Source organism: Elephas maximus, chromosome 1 (genome assembly GCF_024166365.1).
Source record: "Elephas maximus indicus isolate mEleMax1 chromosome 1, mEleMax1 primary haplotype, whole genome shotgun sequence".
NCBI classification, from domain to species: Eukaryota; Metazoa; Chordata; class Mammalia; order Proboscidea; family Elephantidae; genus Elephas; species Elephas maximus.
The window spans coordinates 13,339,872-13,358,492 of NC_064819.1; the positions used below are offsets into that span (position 1 = coordinate 13,339,872).

Consider the following 18,621-nt stretch of genomic DNA (forward strand, 5'->3'; position numbering starts at 1 on the left):
GGAAAAGTTGAGGAATCAGACTGAGTGGCAGGGAGGGGAAGGGAGAGACAGTTCAGAAGCAGCAAGGAGTTGCCAGACCTGAGCCGACGGGAACCGGCACCCCGCAGGCCAGATCGCCTGGTGTGCACAGTGAGGCAAGCAGTTGTATTCAGGATGCTTTTCCACATCAGGGGAGACCAAGCGGTGGAGAGCCTACTCAAGCCTCCCCTCCAGAACCAGTGACAAGCGGTGCTCAATTGGCAAAAGATAAGTAATTGCATCTATCCTACTGCACAGATCAAAAAACACCCGGTTTGGGAAAAACCTCTCTCCTATTTATCTTCTCCCTCTCTGCTCTGCGTCAGGTCCCAGGCCAGCTTCAGGGGCTGCCAATTGCCACTTCCCCGGGCCAGAAGTAGGACCTGTCATGAGCCCTGAGCCATTTTCCCAGCCTTGGAGAGGGAACAAATTAACAAAAAGGAAAAAATAATCTCCCAGCTCCCCTAAGCAGAGAGCTCAGGGCAGGCACAGCTCCTTTGCCAAGGCACAAGCATAAGGGGTCCACAAATTTTGAATGCCTTTCACCCCTGAACAGACCTGTGTGGGTCCATTTTAACACCACAGGCCCTCATCAGCACAGTACAATGGGGTATATATATCTGAAGCCTAACTTCACTATGTCATTATATGGTACAGTGACATTTGACACCCTTCTGCCCATTAAGGAGGGTCCTCACTACCCACATCAGTGGCCTGGGGACTGGTGGCTCCACTCACACCACCTAGCCACCTGTGACAGGGGTCCAAGAATAGTGCCTCCCAGTCCTTACACCAAGAGCATTGGATACCCATAGTCTGGCTGCAAAACCTACCCACCTACACATTCTAGGAAACACAGACACGCTTTCCTCCCATACACTCAGGGGCAGCTGTTAGCACCCTGCTTTGCTCAGCATGTGACCTCCTACTACAGCCACATACCTCTACCTACTCCAATCACCCCTGCTCTTCTAATACTATAGATAAAAGACTGCATCACACACTTGGTGATCGACTACCTGGACACCTGAGCTGAATCCATACAAGAAAAGTAAGCACACTCCTGGGCCCATATACCTAGTAACAGATCTAACCACCTGGTGACAGGACATTAGAGCTTCAAAGGTGCCAATAATCAAACTAGCTCACATGAGGAGCCTATTTGGGCATATCAAAACAAGAAGCTAGGACACAGTAAACATAAAATAAATATAATAACTTACTGATGGCTTGGAGACAACAGTCAATTATCAAATCACATAAAGAGGCAGATAATGATAGCTTCAGTAAGCTCCCAAAACAAAGAATCAAGAAATCTTCCAGAGGAAGAAAAATTCTTGAATTACTGCAGGAAGAATATAAAAGATTAATATATAGGACTCTTCAAGAGATCGGGAATATCAGGCAACACTCAGAACAAGTCAAGGAACATGCAAAGAAAGCAACCGAGGACTTAAGAAGATTATAGAAGAGCACAATGACAAATTTAACAGGCTGCAAGAATCTATACAGAGATAGCAAACAGAAATCCAGAAGATTAACAATAACATTTCTGAATTAAACAACTCAATAGACAGTCATAGGAGCAGAACTGAGGAAATGGAAGTCATAATTAGTAAGATTGAAGATAAAGATCTTGACACCAACTTATTTGAGGAAAAGTCAGATAACAGAATCAAAAAAAAAAAAAAAAAAGAAGAAACCCTAAGAATTATGTGGTACTCTATCAAGAGGAGTAATCTACAAGTGATCGGAGTACCAGAGCAAGGGGGATAACAGAAAATACAGAGAGAACGGTTGAAGATTTGTTGGTGTAATCCACAAGTGATTGGAGTACCAGAACAAGGGGGATAACAGAAAATACAGAGAGAACGGTTGAAGATTTGTTGGCAGAAAATTTCCCTGATATCATGAAAGATGAGTTGATAGCTATCCAAGACGCTCACCGAATCCCATACAAGGTAGATCCCAAGAGAAAATCACCAAGACATATTAAAATCAAACTTGTCAAAACCAAAGATAAAGAGAGAGTTTTAAGAGCAGCTAGGGATAAATGAAAAGTCATCTACAAAGGATAGTCAATAAGGCTAAGCTTGGACTACTGAGCAGAAACCATGTAGGCAAGAAGGGAGTGGGATGACATATACAAATCCTTGAAGGAAAAAAATTGCCAGCCAAGAATTATATATCCAGCAAAACTGTCTCTCAAATATGATGGCAAAGTTAGGACATTTCCAGATAAACAAAAGTTTAGGGAATTTGCAAAAACCAAACCAAAATTACAAGAAATACTAAAAGGAATCTGCCAGTTAGAAAATCAACATCAGATAACCACCCAAGACTAGAACGCAGGACAGAGCAACCAGATATCAACCCAGACAGGGGAATCACAAAAATAAATCAAAGCTAAAATGCAGAAAACAGGGAAACAGAGACATCAACATGTAAAAGATGACAATATTAAAACAAAAAAAAAATGGATTAAAAAATGCAGTCATAGATCTTTCATATGGAAAGGAAGTCAAGGCAATATAAAGAAATAAAAGATTTGTTTAAACTTAGAAAAACAGGGGTAAATATTAAGGTAACCACAAAGGAAACTAATAATCTTACACATCAAAATAAAAAACAAGAAATACATAAAGACTCAGCAAATACAAAATCAACAACAATGAAAAAGATCAAAAGAAAATACATAAAAACGACTCAGTACAGAAAATTAAGTGGAACAAAGAAACTGTCAATAACACACAAAAAGTACATCAAAATGATGGCACTAAACTAATACCTATCCATAATTACGCTGAATGTAAGTGGACTAAATGCACCAATAAAGAGACAGAGAGTGGCAGAATGGATAAAAAACATGATCCATCTATATGCTGCCCACAAGAGATACACCCCAAAGACACAAACAAACCAAAACTCAAAAGATGGAAAAAAATATATAAAAAATAAAAAAAGAGCAGGAGCGGCAATATTAATCCCTAACAAAACAGACTTTAAAGTAAAATCCACCAGAAAGGATAAAGAAGGGCACTATATAATCATTGAAGGGTCAATACACGAGGAGGACATAACCATAATAAACATTTATGCACCCAAGGACAGCATTAAAAGAGATAGGCAGCTCCACAATAATAGTAGAAGACTTCAACATACCACTTTCAGTGAAGGACAGAACATCCAGAAAGAAGCTCAAAAAAGACACAGAAGATCTAAATGCCACAATCAACCAACTTGACCTCATAGACACATACAGAACACTATCCAACAGCAGCCAAGTATACTTTCTTTTCTAACACATGTGGATCACGCTCCAGAACAGACCACATATTGGGCCATAAAGCAAGCCTTAACAGAATCCAAAGCATCAAAATATTACAAAGCATCTTTCTGACCATAAAGCTATTAAAAGTAGAAACTAATAACAGAAAAAGCAAGAAAAGAAATCAAATACGTGGAAACTGAAAAACCTCTTGCTTAAAATGTACTGGGTTATAGAAGAAATTAAGGATGGGATAAAGAAACTCACAGAATCAGATGAGACTGAAGATACATCCTACCAGAACCTTTGCAACACAGCAAAAGCAGTGCTCAGAAGTCAACTTATGGCAATAAATGGACACATCCAAAACGAAGAAAGGCCAAAATCAAAACATTAACCCTACAACTCGAACAAATAAGAGAGCAACAAAGAAGCCCTCGGGCACGAGAAGAAAGCAAATAATAAAAAATTAGGGCAGAATTAAATGAAATAGAGAACAGAAAAACAACTGAATGAGTTAACAAGACCCAAAGCTGGTTCTTTGAAAAGATCAATAAAATTGATAAACCATTGGCCAAACTGATAAAAGAAAAACAGGAGAGGAAGCAAATAATCTGAATAAGAAATGAGACGGGGCATATCACAAGAGATCCAATTGAAATAAAAAGAATCATAACAGAATACTATGAAAAATTGTACTCTAACAAATTTGAAAACCTAGAGGAAATAAGACAAATTTCTAGAAACACACTACCTACCTATACTAACACAAACAGAGGTAGAACAACTAAATAAACCTATCACAAAAGAAGAAATTGAAACGGTAATTAAAAAACTCCCAACAAAAAAAAGCCCTGGCCCTGATGGTTTCACTAGAGAATTCTACCAAACTTTCAGAGAAGAGTTAACACCACTACTGCTAAAGGTATTTCAGAGCACAGAAAAGGATGGTACACTCCTGAACTTATTCTATGAAGCCAGCATAACCCTGATACCAAAACCAGATAATGACACCACAAAAAAAAAAAAAAAAACTTACAGACCGATACCTCTCATGAACATAGAAGCAAAAATCCTCAACAAAATTCTAGCGAACGGAATTCAACAACATATCAAAAAAATAATTCATCATGACCAAGTGGGATTCATATTAGGTATGCAGAGATGACTCAACACTAGAAAAACAATCACTGTAATCCATCACATAAACAAAACAAAACAAAAGACAAGAACCACATGATCTTATTAATTGATGCAGAAAAGGCATTTGACAAAGTCCAACACCCATTCATGATAAAAATTCTCAGCAAAATAGAAATAGAATGGAAATTCTTGAACATAATAAAGGACATTTATACAAAGCCAACAGCCAACATCATCCTAAATGGACAGAGTTTGAAAGCACTCCCCTTGAGAACAGGAACCAGGACAAGGATGCCCTTTATCACCACTCTTACTCAGCATTGTGCTGGAGGTCCTAGCCAGAGTAATTAGGCTAGATAAAGAAATAAAGCACATCCAAATAGGTAAGGAAGAAGTAAAGTATCTCTATTTGTAGATTATATGCTCTTACACACAGAAAACCCCAAATAATCCACAAGAAAATTACTGAAACTAAGAGTTCAACAGAGTACCAGGACACAAGAAAAACATACAAAAATCAGTTGGATTCCTCTACACTAACAAAGAGAACTTTGAAAAGGATATCACCAAATCAATACCATTTATAATAGCCTGCAAGAAGATAAAATACTAAGGAATAAATCTAACCAGGGATGTAAAAGACCTATACAAAGAAAACTGCAAGTTCTACTGCAAGAAAACAAAAGTGACCTACATAAGTGGAAAACCATACCTTGCTCATGGATAGGAAGACAACATTGTGAAAATGTCTGTTCCACCCAAAGGGATCAACAGATACAATGCAATCCTGATCCAAATTTCAACGGCATTTTTTAATGAGATGGAGAAACAAATCACGACTTCATATGGAAAGAGAAGAGGACCCAGATAAGTAAAGCATTACTGAAAAAGAAGAACAAAGTGGGAGGCCTCATGCTACCTGATTTTAGAACCTATTATACCACCACAGTAGCCAAAACAGCCTAGTACTGGTACAACAACAGATACACGGACCAATGGAATAGAATTGAGAATCCAGACTGTAAACTCATCCACTTATGGGCAGTTGATATTTGACAAAGGGCCAAAGTCCATCAACTGGGGAAAAAACAGTCTCTTTAACAAATGGTGCTGGCATAACTGAATATTCATCTGCAAAAAAGTGAAACAAGACCCATACCTCACACCATGCACAAAAACTAACTCAAAATGGATCAAAGACCTAAATAAAAAATCTAAAACAATAAAGATCATAGAAGAAAAAATAGGAACAACGCTATGAGCCCTTATACATGGCATATGCAGTATACAAAACATTACTAAGAATGTACAAACACCAGAAGAGAAACTAGGTAGCTGGGAGTTCCTAAAAATCAAACACCTATGCTCATCCAAAGATTTCACCAAAAGAGTAAAAAGACAACCTACACACTGGGAAAAATTTTTGGCACGACAAATTCAATCAGCATCTAATCTGTAAAATTTATAAGATACTGCAAAACCTCAGCAACAAAAAGACAACCCAATTAAAAAATGGGCAAACGATATGAACAGGCGCTTCACCAAAGAAGACATTCAGGCAGCTAAAAGATACGTTAGGAAATGCTCACGATCACAAGTCATTAGAGAAACGCAAGTCGAAACTATAATGAGATACCATCTCACCCCCATAAGACTGGCATTAATCCAAAAACACAAAAGAATAAATGTTGGAGAGGTTGTGGAGAAACTGAAACACTTACACACTGCTGGTGGGATGTAAAATGGTACAATCACTTTGGAAATCCATTTGGTGCTGCCTTAAAAATCTAGAAATACAACTACCATACGATTCGGCAATCCCACTTCTTGGAATATATCCTAGAGCAATAAGAGCCCTCACATGAATCGATATAACACACACCCATGTTCACTGCAGCACTGTTTAGAATAGCAAAAAGATGGAAACAACCTTGGTACCCATCAACGGATGAACAGATAAAGAAATTGTGGTAAATTCACACAATGAAATGCTACAATAAAGAAGAACAATGAATCTGCAAAACATATCATGGATGAATCTGGAAGGCATTATGCTGAGTGAAATCAGTCAGTTGCAAAAGGACAAATATTGTAAGAGACCACTATTATAAAGAACTCGAGAAAAGGTTTAACACTGAAGAAAACATTTTTTGATGGTTACGAGGGTGGGAGGGAAACAGAGGGGTATTCACTAATTAGATAGTAGATGAGAATTATCTTAGATGAAGGGAAGGACAACACACAATACAGGGGAAGTCAGCACAACTGGACTAACGCAAAAGCTAAGAAGATTCTTGAATACAACCAAACACTTCAAGGGAGAGAGTAGCAGGGGTGGGAGTCTGGGGACCATGGTTTCAGGGAACATCTAGGTCAACTGGCACAACAAAGTTTATTAAGAAAATGTTCTGTATCCCATTTTGGTGAGTGGCGTCTGCAGTCTTAAAAGCTAGCAAGCAGCCATCTAAGATACATCAATTGGTCCCAATCCACCTGGAACAAAGTAGAATGAAGAACACAAGACACAAGGAAAATATTAGCCCAAGATACAGAAAGGGCCACATAAACCAGAGACTCCATTGGCCTGCGACCAGAAGAACTAGATGGTGCCCGGCTATCACCAATGACGGCCCTGACAGGGAACACAACAGAGAGTCCCTCAGGGAGCAGAAGAAAAGTGGGTTGCAAAATTCAAATTCTTATGAAAAGACCAGACTTAACGGTCTGAGACTGGAGGGACCCCATAAGATACTGCCCCCAGACGCTGTTAGCCCACAAGTGAAACCATTTCCGAAGCCAACTCTTCGGACAAAGATTAGATTGGACTATAAGACATAAAATGATACTTGTGAAGAGTGCGCTTCTTAGCTCAATTGGATAAAAGATACATGAGACTAAATGGGCAGCTCCTGTCCAGAGGCGAGAGAAGGCAAAAAGGACAGGAGCTGGTTGAATGGACATGGGAAATCCAGGGTGGAAAGGAGAAGTGTGCTGTCATATTATAGGGAGAGCAACTAGGGTCACATAACAATGTGTGTATAAATTTTAGTATGAGAAACTTTCACTTAAAGCACAATTAAAAAAAAAACAAAAAACTGAGTTCCCTTACCACCAATTATTTGCAAGTGCAATTCACCTTGATAACTACCTTGAAATACATATTTTCCTACTCAGACTCCAAAAATACTAATAATCATAGAAAGTTTAGAATGTTGGAAGGGCTCTTAGAGATTATCAGTCTAATCTCATTTTCACAAGAGTGGAAGAGACACCCCGTGCTTGCTCAGTGACACTGATGGGGCTAGCAGTTAGTGATGGAACCAGAACTAGGTCCCACATCTCCTCAGTTCTCCAGGTCCAGGCTCCTTCCCCTGCATCATGGCTGTATTTCCCAAAGGAATAGCCATAATGATAACAGTCCCATACAAGCTGCATGCTTCCTTCTCCTGTTAAGCAGAACAAGTAGTCAATCATCACGTCATCCCCTGACCCGCAGCCTGGGAATCAAGACACTTCAGGCCTCAAGCTCCAACCTGCCTTTCCAGCACAATCTCTCTGTCTCCAATGCTCCAACTGCACAACTCACAGGGTCTGCTTCCCAGGGCTCAGCTCATGCTGGTCCCTCTGGCCCTCCCACCTCTGTCTTCTCAATGCTAATCTACCCTTGAAAGCCCATCACAAATGACAGCCCCTCTATAAAATCTTCCCCGATCTTTCTAACAGGAGTAAGATCTCTTCAAGTTTTCCGTTCCACAGCTCTGTGAAACCTTCCTCAAGAGCAGGTACATTCTGCCTCACAGCACAGCTCTCTGCGCGCTTGCCTGAACCCTAGCTGTAAACTCTTAGGGTAGAGAGGGTATCTTACTTGTTCATCTCTGCTCTTACAGGAACACCTGGTACCTGTGCTGGAGGGGGCTCAATGAATATTTAGTGAAAATTTACTGTACTAATCCAGAGCTATATGAGGCCAGAAAATATGCTCTATTGCAAAGTTAAAATAAAGCTCTATTAACCTTATATCACAGAAAGAACTCAGGTAATTTTTTTTTCCTCATTTTTTTTCCCCAACTGAAATTTCTTTGGCTTATTTCCCAATTTAGAACACATGGAAAGTGGCTACTTAAAATGATACCCCTCTTACCAAGCTGAAGGTTCAGACTGTTAACTCTACCAGGGCAGGGACCAGGCCCACTCTATTCATTGCTGCATCCCCAGTGCATAGCCATGTACCTGACATGTTCTAGACCTATTAAAACAGTCTTGATGAATGAAGGTGTGGACCACCTTATGTCATCTTGTAGTTTTGGAGTTCCTCACGTGTGAAATATAATCATGCACTTATTGTTTCTCTCAGGTCCACTCATAACCTTTTTTGTGTCTAAAGAGTCTGAGAACTCGCACATGGCCATTTCTTCTTTTCCCTCTGTGCTGCCCTGTAAATGTCCTGAAGGCCAGGAGGAGACTGGGCATCATTAATTGGGGGAAATAAGGCCACATCTATAGCGTAGTGAGTATATCCTCCTTGAGGCCGAAACACACTTTCACTTAACTCCTGGAACCAGGGACTGTCAAAAGTATTGCTTGACTTGGCCCTTCTATCTATTATGGTCTTCAGATAGATGCAGACGAAAATTGACCTGTGTCTACTGGTAGGCACAAACTAAAATTTATAGTTGAAAGTGGCCATAAATACCATCTGGGCCACATTTTTCAAACCAGGCTCCTGGCATCCCCTCAGGGGCCTAAGGGTAGAAGCGAAGCCTCTTTTTTTCAACGCAACTGCTCTGCACTTACTTAAGTTTGAAGAACTTTCAAATAAAAATTTAAAAACTATAAGTCTGTAAAAGAGCTAAGTAGAGAGCTGTCTACCTGAACTGGGAGTGAAATCCTGGGGTTCTAGGATCAGCTTTCTGGAGGCAATCTTCATCAGGGCTATGAGGCACATATGGAAAACCACCATTTAAATTTTCCCCTCATTTCATAAAGGAAGAAACAGGACCAGAGATTTAAGAGCTTTGTTATGGCCACCAAGCAGGTGACAGGGTTGGACCTGGGACTAAACCCTGGGATCCTGCCAACTGCTCAGTACTCATCTCTCCATCCTGTGCAACATACACGCGCACACATTACCTTCCTTGTACCTGGAATACTAAGTTACAACCGTAAGAGTCCAGATGACAGGGGGTATGGGCCCCCAGGGAGCCAATCCATAACGTACTCTCTCGTCCATTTCTTCCAGGAAACCCGAAGTCAGACCATAGCACATCCTGTTTTGAAAATAAAGTTACAGTCCATCAAGAGCTACCCAACTCCTCTATACAGCAGTCTCGTGCATTTCCACTTGCATCCCTGGTTTTGGTACTTGGGATAGTCTACAGATAGAGGAGGTTAGATCTCAGAGCCCTCCAAGATGTTTTTAACCAATAACATCTGAATTATCTCACTAGTACTAAGTAGTCATTCAACAGATACTTCCTGAGTAGATAGATACTCAGTGTGCCAGGCACTGTTCTAGAAGCTTGTAATTAGTCAATGAACAAAACAAACGCGCCTCCCTGATGAAGCTCACAGTTTAGAGGCAGGAGACTGGTAATACATAACAGACATAATTAGGCAGGTAGCCAGGGGGAACAGCGTTGCTGGCAGCGGCAATGGAAATAGTACTTTAAAAAATAGATCTAATGACCCTTAAGCAGCTCAATTTAGGAAGTCAGAAAGTCGTCTTCCCTGGAAGCAGTGCGGACATCTCTGGGCATAAGTAACTTATTAACTTTTTACACCTCAAATGCCACATAAAAGAAGCTTTCTCCTACATTAACGGAGTTATTGAAAACGAATGGATGTCAGAGCCTTCGTGCATACCTACGGAATCACGATCTCCCAGTAGGGGTGTCACAGCATGTATTCTGAACCACATATCCACAGACAATTTGGCATACTCCCAAAAGGGATGTACTCCTAAGTGTAATCAATTCTCAGACAGAGACTACACAGTGCTCTAGACTTGGGCTCTCTTTATGCCTGGTTTGATGGCTAAGTCAACTACTGGAAACAGCTTATACTGAAAAGTCAACAGGAAAAGAGGGTCAGACAGGAACCCAAATCCATGTGTTAAAATATTCATAAGCTAGGAAAAACAAAAACAAAAAACTAGTGAACCAGGCATGAAACTTTTTGCTTTTTTTTTTTAAATCATGAGTTTTTCCTATTGTATTTAAAAAAAAAAGAAAAAAGAAAGTCTACGTGCAGAACGCGGACCTAAATGCTGACACGTCTTTCATCAGGGTCTGCGATCTGTTTTCTATTTTTAGAGGCAAACCATTAACAGCTGTATTATTAAAGAAAGAGGATTCTGAAGAGACCTTTAATGGATCATTTTGAGGATGACTAGGAAGCATGTTTTCATTTCTGAGGGACAAAAACAGCTGAATATGTGCACCTAACTAATTTCTGGTAGCGCAGGGGAGCTCTGGCAAGGTCAGCACCACTGTAAATGCACGTGGCTCACGTGCAGCAGCTCCGGGGGTGGCCAAAATCATGCTTCCTCCGGACAGAGCCCCTAAGCTCCATGCAGAGAGCTGACATCTGTATCCCCAGTGCTCAACACAGTGCCTGGCTTAAAACACGGCTGCTGGGGGGGAAGGAGAATCTGCTGGCTTCTCAGGGGTAAACGTCCAGGTCAATATTTTTGAGCATCTACCACATACCTGGTATGATGCTGGGTGCTGGGGCCTTACCGTTTAGGTCTATTAAGGCAGACAGCCCCTAAACAGAACGCTTCAGTCTAATATGTCAAATGCCTTGAAATAAGGGAGCTTGGGGTGGGGTGGGGGGGGTTCCAGTTAACCTGGTGCTAATTCACCACACTTCAGTTTGAGAAATTTAGCTAAAAGACATCAGTATAAACAGGAAAAAAAGGAGACTCGCCTTGGCTAACGTGACCCCAATACTCCCCAGTATGTTTTCTCCTTTTTCAAAATGGGCACCTGAGAGCTTAACGTAACTAAGGCCGTCATAAACCTATAAGTTGTTCTTCCTCTGCCTGCCTCCTTCACATACCTCTGTTAATGACTTTGTTCTTTTTTTAAAACCGATGCAAATAACCTTTTGTTCTGCCCGGACTACCTGTGGCATACAATCCCCACAGGAAAGTTGGAGCCCAGGTATCAGATATGGATATCTTTAGCCTAATAAAGAAATGTCTGGCAGGGGACTACAAAGACACTTGTAACTCTTGTAAGATTCTATATAAGCTCCAATGTCAAAATTGCTTTTTGGGACTCCATAGAGACAGGCTGTGTTGCTGCTGGGTCCCCAGTGATGTAGACATCTCCTTAATAAACTTTCTCACTCTTTCTGACTTGGAGTATGTTTCATTGGCTCGACTGCTCCAGGGTACGGACCCTAATCAGGTAACACTAAGAAGAGGCTGGTTCAGTGGTTCTTAATCTTCTTATACATATACCCTTCGGGAAAGCTAATGAATGAATGCCAAGGCCCCTCTCCTCAGAGAAATACACATACACACAAAATTTCATATCTAGTTTCAGGGAGCTGATGGACCCCAGGTGAAAAACTCTGTGTTCTAGAACCCTGCTTCAGAAAGAACCACAGAAGGAAGATTTTTCTACAGGGTGAGGGGTTACTGCACGAAAAACTAAGGCTGTCCTGACCTCTTCTCTGGCAGAGTAATGACTAAAAAACCAAAATTATTTTAGAATGATCAGATTAGGGAGTCCTAAACTGCCTAAAATCCATGTGCAGATCAGCTGGGAAAGCCAAAGAGCAGTGGAGGAAAGAGATGGAGTAGCAGAGGGTGAGTGAGTCAAATATGTCAGAAAATAGCATTTCGTGTACCTATTTTGTTTTTTTGCCACAGGTTTCTGAGAGTTGGTATGTTCTTGTTAATTGAGTTCAGCTACTAAAATGAGTGATGGCCCAGGGGGAATCTGCTTTGAGTTTTGCTAGAAACGGGATCCTGGTCTGGCTACCACATCATTTAATCCTGCACAGGCAATGAGTGGGGTGGTAACACACGAGAGACCACTGTCACATCCACTTCAAGAGTTGGAAAAGGCATTAGAAGTCATCTATCCCCATAAAATTCTATTCTACACCATCCCTGAAAAAAAACAATCAAGTGTCTGGTTGACTGCTTACTACAAAACTGCTATCTGCTTTCTGGTAACTTCCAGAGGAGCGTCCTAGATCTGCCTCCTATGGATACAGAAAACAAGTCTATTTTCATTTCTGCCAAGAATTGTTGTCTTTAAATTATGTGAAAAACTGTCATGTCTTCTTTATTTTTAAAATCTATGCTCAGTAACATTAACTTATCCTTCTAGTTGTTCTTTTCTCAACCTCTTTACTTTGTCAGCAGGTCCCTTAAAGCAGGGCTATTAAACTGAATTCCAGACGCAGCCCACACAGTACCCCGTGTATGGGACTGCTCCATCCCATGACCTGGATCTTGCAGTATCAGCACTTTTTTTTTTTTTAAGCCAAGTGAATTATACCATGAATAATATTGGGCTTGCCTGTAGCCAATAGAAAATATTAAATCCTTTTCTTATGAACTGTTGCCTAGCCATGTCTCTTCAGTGTTGACTTACAGATTTTAGGAAACAGCCATAGGATTCTACATTTATCTCTCTTATATTTAATATTGTTAGCTTTGGCCTGATTTTTTACTGTGCTTAGATCAACCTCTGTATGTAACTCCCAAACTTTTATCTCTAGTCTAGACCTTTACTTTCAACTGAAAACAAGTTACATTCACCTGTTTATTGAATCCTTACAGCAGAGTCCCTGATCCTTACATTTTATATGTGTCATCTCAATGAATCCTTATTAAAATGAAGGTAGGCACCGGATTCATTGTCAAAAAGAACATTTCAAGATCTATCCTGAAGTACAACGCTGTCAGTGATAGGATAATATGCATACCCCTACAAGACGGCAACAGGTTTTACAAGGAAGACCAGTTAATACGACTATTACTCAAATTTACACACCAACACAAATGGCAAAGATGAAGAAATTGAAGATTTTTACTAACTTCTGCAGTCTGAATTGATCAGACATGCAATCAAGATACACTGATAATTACTGGTGATTAGAATGCAAAAGTTGTAAACAAAGAAGGATCAGTAGTAGGAAAATATGGCCTTGGTGACAGAAATGACACTGGAGATCACATGATAGAATTCTGCAAGACCAAGGACTTCTTCACTGCAAACACCTTTTTTTGAACAACATAAATGGTGACTACACACACGGACCTTGTTAAATGGAATACACAGGAATCAAAATGACTACCTCTGTGGGAAGAGGCGAGAGAAAAACTTGATATCATCAGTCAAAACAAGGCCAGGGGCCAACTGTGGCACAGACCATCAACTGCTCATATGCAAGTTCAAGTTGAAGCTGAAGAAAATTAAAACAAGTTCATGACAGCCAAAGTACAACACTGATATATCCCACCAGAATTTAGAGACCATCTCAAGAATAGATTTGTTGCATTGAACACTAATGACCAAAGACCTGTTCAGATGTGGGATGACATTAAAGACATCATATATGAAGAAAGCAAAAGGTCATTAAAAAGACAGGAAAGAAAAAAAAGGACCAAAATGGATGTCAGAAGAGACTTTGAAACTTGCTCTTGAACGCAGAGTAGCCAAACCGAATGGAAGAAATGATGAAGTAAAAAACTGAACAGAAGATTGCAAAGGTGGCTCAAGAAGACAAAATATTACAATGAAATGTGCAAAGACCTGGAGCTAGAAAACCAAAAGGATGGACATACCTGAGATTTCTCAAACTGAAAAAACTAATGAAAAAAAAAATCAAGCCTTGAGTTGCAATACTGAAGGATTCTGTGGGCGAAATACTGAATGAAGCAAGAAGCATGTAAAGAAGATGGAAGGAATACACAGAGTCACCGTACCAAAATGATTCGGTCAATGTTCAACCATTTCAGGAGGCAGGACATGATAAAGAACCGATGGTACTGAAGGAAGAAGTTCAAGCTGCACTAAGGCATTGGTGAAAAACAAGGCTCTTGGAATTGACAGAATACCAATTGAGATGTTTCAACAAACGGATTCAACACTGGAAGTACTCACTTGTTTATGTCAAAAGAATTGGAAGGCAGCTACCTGGCCAACTAGCTGGAAGAGACCCATAGTTGAGCCCATTCCAAAGAGAGGTGATCCAACAGAATGTGGAAAGTATTGAACAATATCATTAATATCACGCACACATAAAATTTTGCTGAAGATCATTTAAAAGCGGCTGCAGTAGTACATCGACAGGGAACTGCCAGAAATTAAGCCAGATTCAGAAGAGGACATGGGACGAGGGATATCATTGCTGATGCCAGATGGATCATGGCTGAAAACGGAGAATACCAGAAAGATGTTTACCTGTGTTTTTTTGACTATACAAAGGCATTCGACTGTGTGAGTCATGACAAATTATGGATAATACTGTGAAGAACAGGAATTCCAGAACACTTAATTATGCTCATGAGGAACCTGTACATAGCCCAAGAGGCAGTAGTTCAAACAGAACAAGAGGATGTTGCGTGATTTAAATCAGGAGAGGTGCACATCAGGGCTGTATCCTTTCACCATACTTATTCAATCTATATGCTGAGCAAATAATCTCAGAAGCTGGACTATATGAAGAACATGACATCCGGACTGGGGGAAGACTTATTAACAGCCTGTGATATGAGAAGACATAACCTTGCTTACTGAAAGTGAAGAGAACTTGAAGCACTTACTGATGAAGATCAAAGACACAGCCTTCAGTATGGATTATACCAAAACATAAAGAAAACAAAAATCCTCACAACTGGACCAATAAGCAACATCATGATAAACAGAGAAAATAATGTAGTTGTTAAGGATTTCATTTTACTTGGATCCACAATCAATGCCCAGGAAAGCAGCAGTCAGGATATCAAACAACGTGTTGCATTGGGCACATCTGCTAAAGACCTCTTTAAAGTGTTCAAAAGCAAAGATATCACTTTGAGGACTAAGATGCAACCCAAGTCATGGTATTTTCAACTGCTTCATATGCATGTGAAAACTGGACAATGAATAAGGAAGAACAAAGAATAACTGATGCATTTGAATTATGGTGTTGGCGAAGAATATTGAATATACCAAGGAGTTCCAGAAGAACAAACAAATCTGTCTTGGAAGAAGTACAGACAGAGTGCTCCTTAGAAGGGAGGGTGGCAAGACTTGCTTGGTCTCACATACTTTAGACATGTTTTCAGGAGGGACCAGTTCCCTGGAAAACGACATCATGCTTGATAAAACAGAGGGTGAGAAAAAAAGAGGAAGACCCTCAACGAGATGGATTGATGCAGTGGCTGCAACAACGGGCTCAAATATAGCAATGATTGTGAGGATGGCGCAGGACTGGGAAGTGTTTCATTCTGTTGTACATAGGGTCACCATGGGTTGGAACCAACTCGATGGCACCCAACAACAACATACCTATTTTGCATACGTGGCAACTAACGGAAAGTACTGTCTTTTTGATGGCACTGTTAAAAAAAAAGTGGAGATATTTTTGGTTGTCACAACGAATGGGGAAGGGTGCTACTGGCAGTAAGTGGATGGGGCCATGGATGCAGCCCCACACACCAAAGTTCACTCAACTTTCACAGAGCTGAAAAATCTGTTCTTCATTATCTGCCAGTTGCTCTAACTCTAACTCACACATCATCAAAGTATTTTTGCATGGTTTTAATACATACTGAAATCTCCAAAAACATAATTAACTAAATAAATTAGGGAAGATATACTTTGTATTTCTGTAGCTTTACCAAGAGTTATCACTATTTTGAAAAATGAAGACACCAACACCATTAACACTCATGACGTTTGGGCCAGCAATACATACACCAATATAGGTCCATAGCTTGACTGTCTCACTTGTATATATGTAGCGTATATGTATGAAAACTCTACACGTATATATACAAATACGCTTACTTATCTCTTATTTCAAAATGTTACATACAAAGTGAATCTAGTTTCTGCATTCATCTTTCCTCAGCTTTGGTACCTGTCTTAGTTATCTAGTGCTGCTGTAACAGAAATACCACAAGTGGATGGCTTTAACAAACAGAAATTTATTCTCTCACAGGTTAGGAGGCTAGAAGTCCAAATTCAGGGTGCCAGCTTTCTGGTGGAAGCCTTTCTGCCTCTGTTGGGTCTGGGGAAAGGTCCTTGTCATTAATCTTTCCCTAGTCTAGAAGCTTCTCAGCACAGGCACCCCACATCCAAAGGATGTACTCTGTTCCTGGTTCTTCTTACTTGGTGGTGATGAGGTCCCTCTCCTCTCTGATCACTTCTCTCTTTTATATCTCAAAAGAGATTGACTCAAAATACAACCTAATCCTGTAGACTGTGTCCTGCCTCATTAACATAACAGACAGCTCACCCCCCAAATAGGATCATAACCTTAGGCATAGAGTCTATGATTTACAACACATAGGAAAATTATATGAGATCACAAAATGGAGGAGAACCGCACAATACTGGGAATCATGGCCTAGCCAAGTTGACGTATATTTCTGGGGGATACAATTCAATCCATGACAATACCTAGTATTTTTTATTGGGTGAACATTTATTAGTTTTGTTACTGGAATTTTTTTTTCTTGGCAAATATAGCTCTGGTGTATATGGTGCTGGGGTATCTTGGTCACCCTAGATCAATGTAGACCAACAGTTATCTTACTCTATTATGTCTTCTAGTGTAGTCATTGAGTATTTACACATCAAAATATATGTTATTTTATTATAAATCACTTCCTTTTAAATTCTCCCTATATTATACCTAAGGCATTTTAATGACTTTTTTTAAAAGCTAAATGTGCAATTATATCATCTACAAATTACATTTCAAGATCATGAAGGAAAAGCAGTATCTGAAATGGCTGAGAATCACTGCTACCCCACATATAGTTGAATCAACAAATACTGGCTGTTAACATACAACATGCTAATCAAGGAGGGAGATTCAAAAAAGTGTAATACACAAACATCTTTATTATCAAGATCTTTACAGTCTAGTTGAAGACATCAACTTGAAATAACAACATAAATAAACAATCTAAATATGTGCCTGTCATGGACTGAATTGCATCCTCCAAAAACATGTGTCAGCTTGGTCTGGCTGGTCCTAAACTCCATATCATTATAAATTAGCAAGTACTTAAGGTTTTCTTTTCCTTAGGAAAAATTACCTTAGCAGAGAAAAAAAGTTCAAAATAAGTGCTTTACATAGTCAATGATATGCTATATAAATAAAAAGCAATGAGACTGATTCCACTCATCACACACGCATGTCAATTAAGCGTTTAAATCATAATTTTAGGCCACCTTTACGTCTACATGATACTTTCCAATCATGTCAGTATATTTACCAGTATATTTATCGATATATATATGTACTCTGTGTTTATCAGTGATGTACTTAAGTAAAGAGTGGGAGACTACAGAAAGCACTCAGCTGCCAACTGAAAGGTTGGAGGTTCGAACCCACCAGCTGTTCCACGGGGGAAAGGTGTGGCAGTCAGCATCTGTAAAGGTTATAGCCTTGGAAACCCTACGGGGCAGTTCTACTCTGTCCTGTAGGGTCGCTATGAGTCAGGGATAACACAAACAGAAAAGAGGTAGTTAACTCCATTCACAGACAGTCTAGATAAACACTCAAATTCTTTCACGCCACTTTGTCTCATCAGAAAGCATCACTAGCCATCAGACCCCTTTAATCATTACCAAATCACCTGCCTCAATTTCAACAGACTCTCATAACTAGGCTATGAAGTCCAAGGCAGGTCAGAACTAATCTTCCACTTATTGCATTTTGGGATTCTGTGTTCTCATGACTTAAGAAGGCTCTTGATTCTCAGTAGCCAGTCTGAATCACAACATAAAATAGAATCTATCCGGGAAATGGTCTTGGGACAAAAACCCTTTTGTCTATGTTGATTGATAATAGCTTCAATTACAATGATACTTATTGACAACTGCAAAAGGTAAAGCCTGATATTCTTACCTGATGAGTCAATAAATAAAGAAATTTTATGGGCTACTGTCACAAATTCCCTACATCCCTCGGGAAGCAGAGAAAAAAAGTTCAAAATAAATGTTTTACAT

At 39.8% G+C, this 18,621-nt stretch overlaps 1 protein-coding gene across 1 annotated transcript in view; it reads right to left on the reverse strand.

Annotated features, from left to right (window-relative positions):
• Positions 1 to 18,621, reverse strand: part of HSPBAP1 (HSPB1 associated protein 1) — a 76,423-nt gene that overhangs the window by 20,020 nt on the left and 37,782 nt on the right. The window contains exon 4 of the mRNA XM_049878135.1: positions 9,560 to 9,696. Coding sequence (XP_049734092.1) covers positions 9,560 to 9,696 — 137 coding nt within the window. The remainder of the gene's footprint in view (positions 1 to 9,559; positions 9,697 to 18,621) is intronic.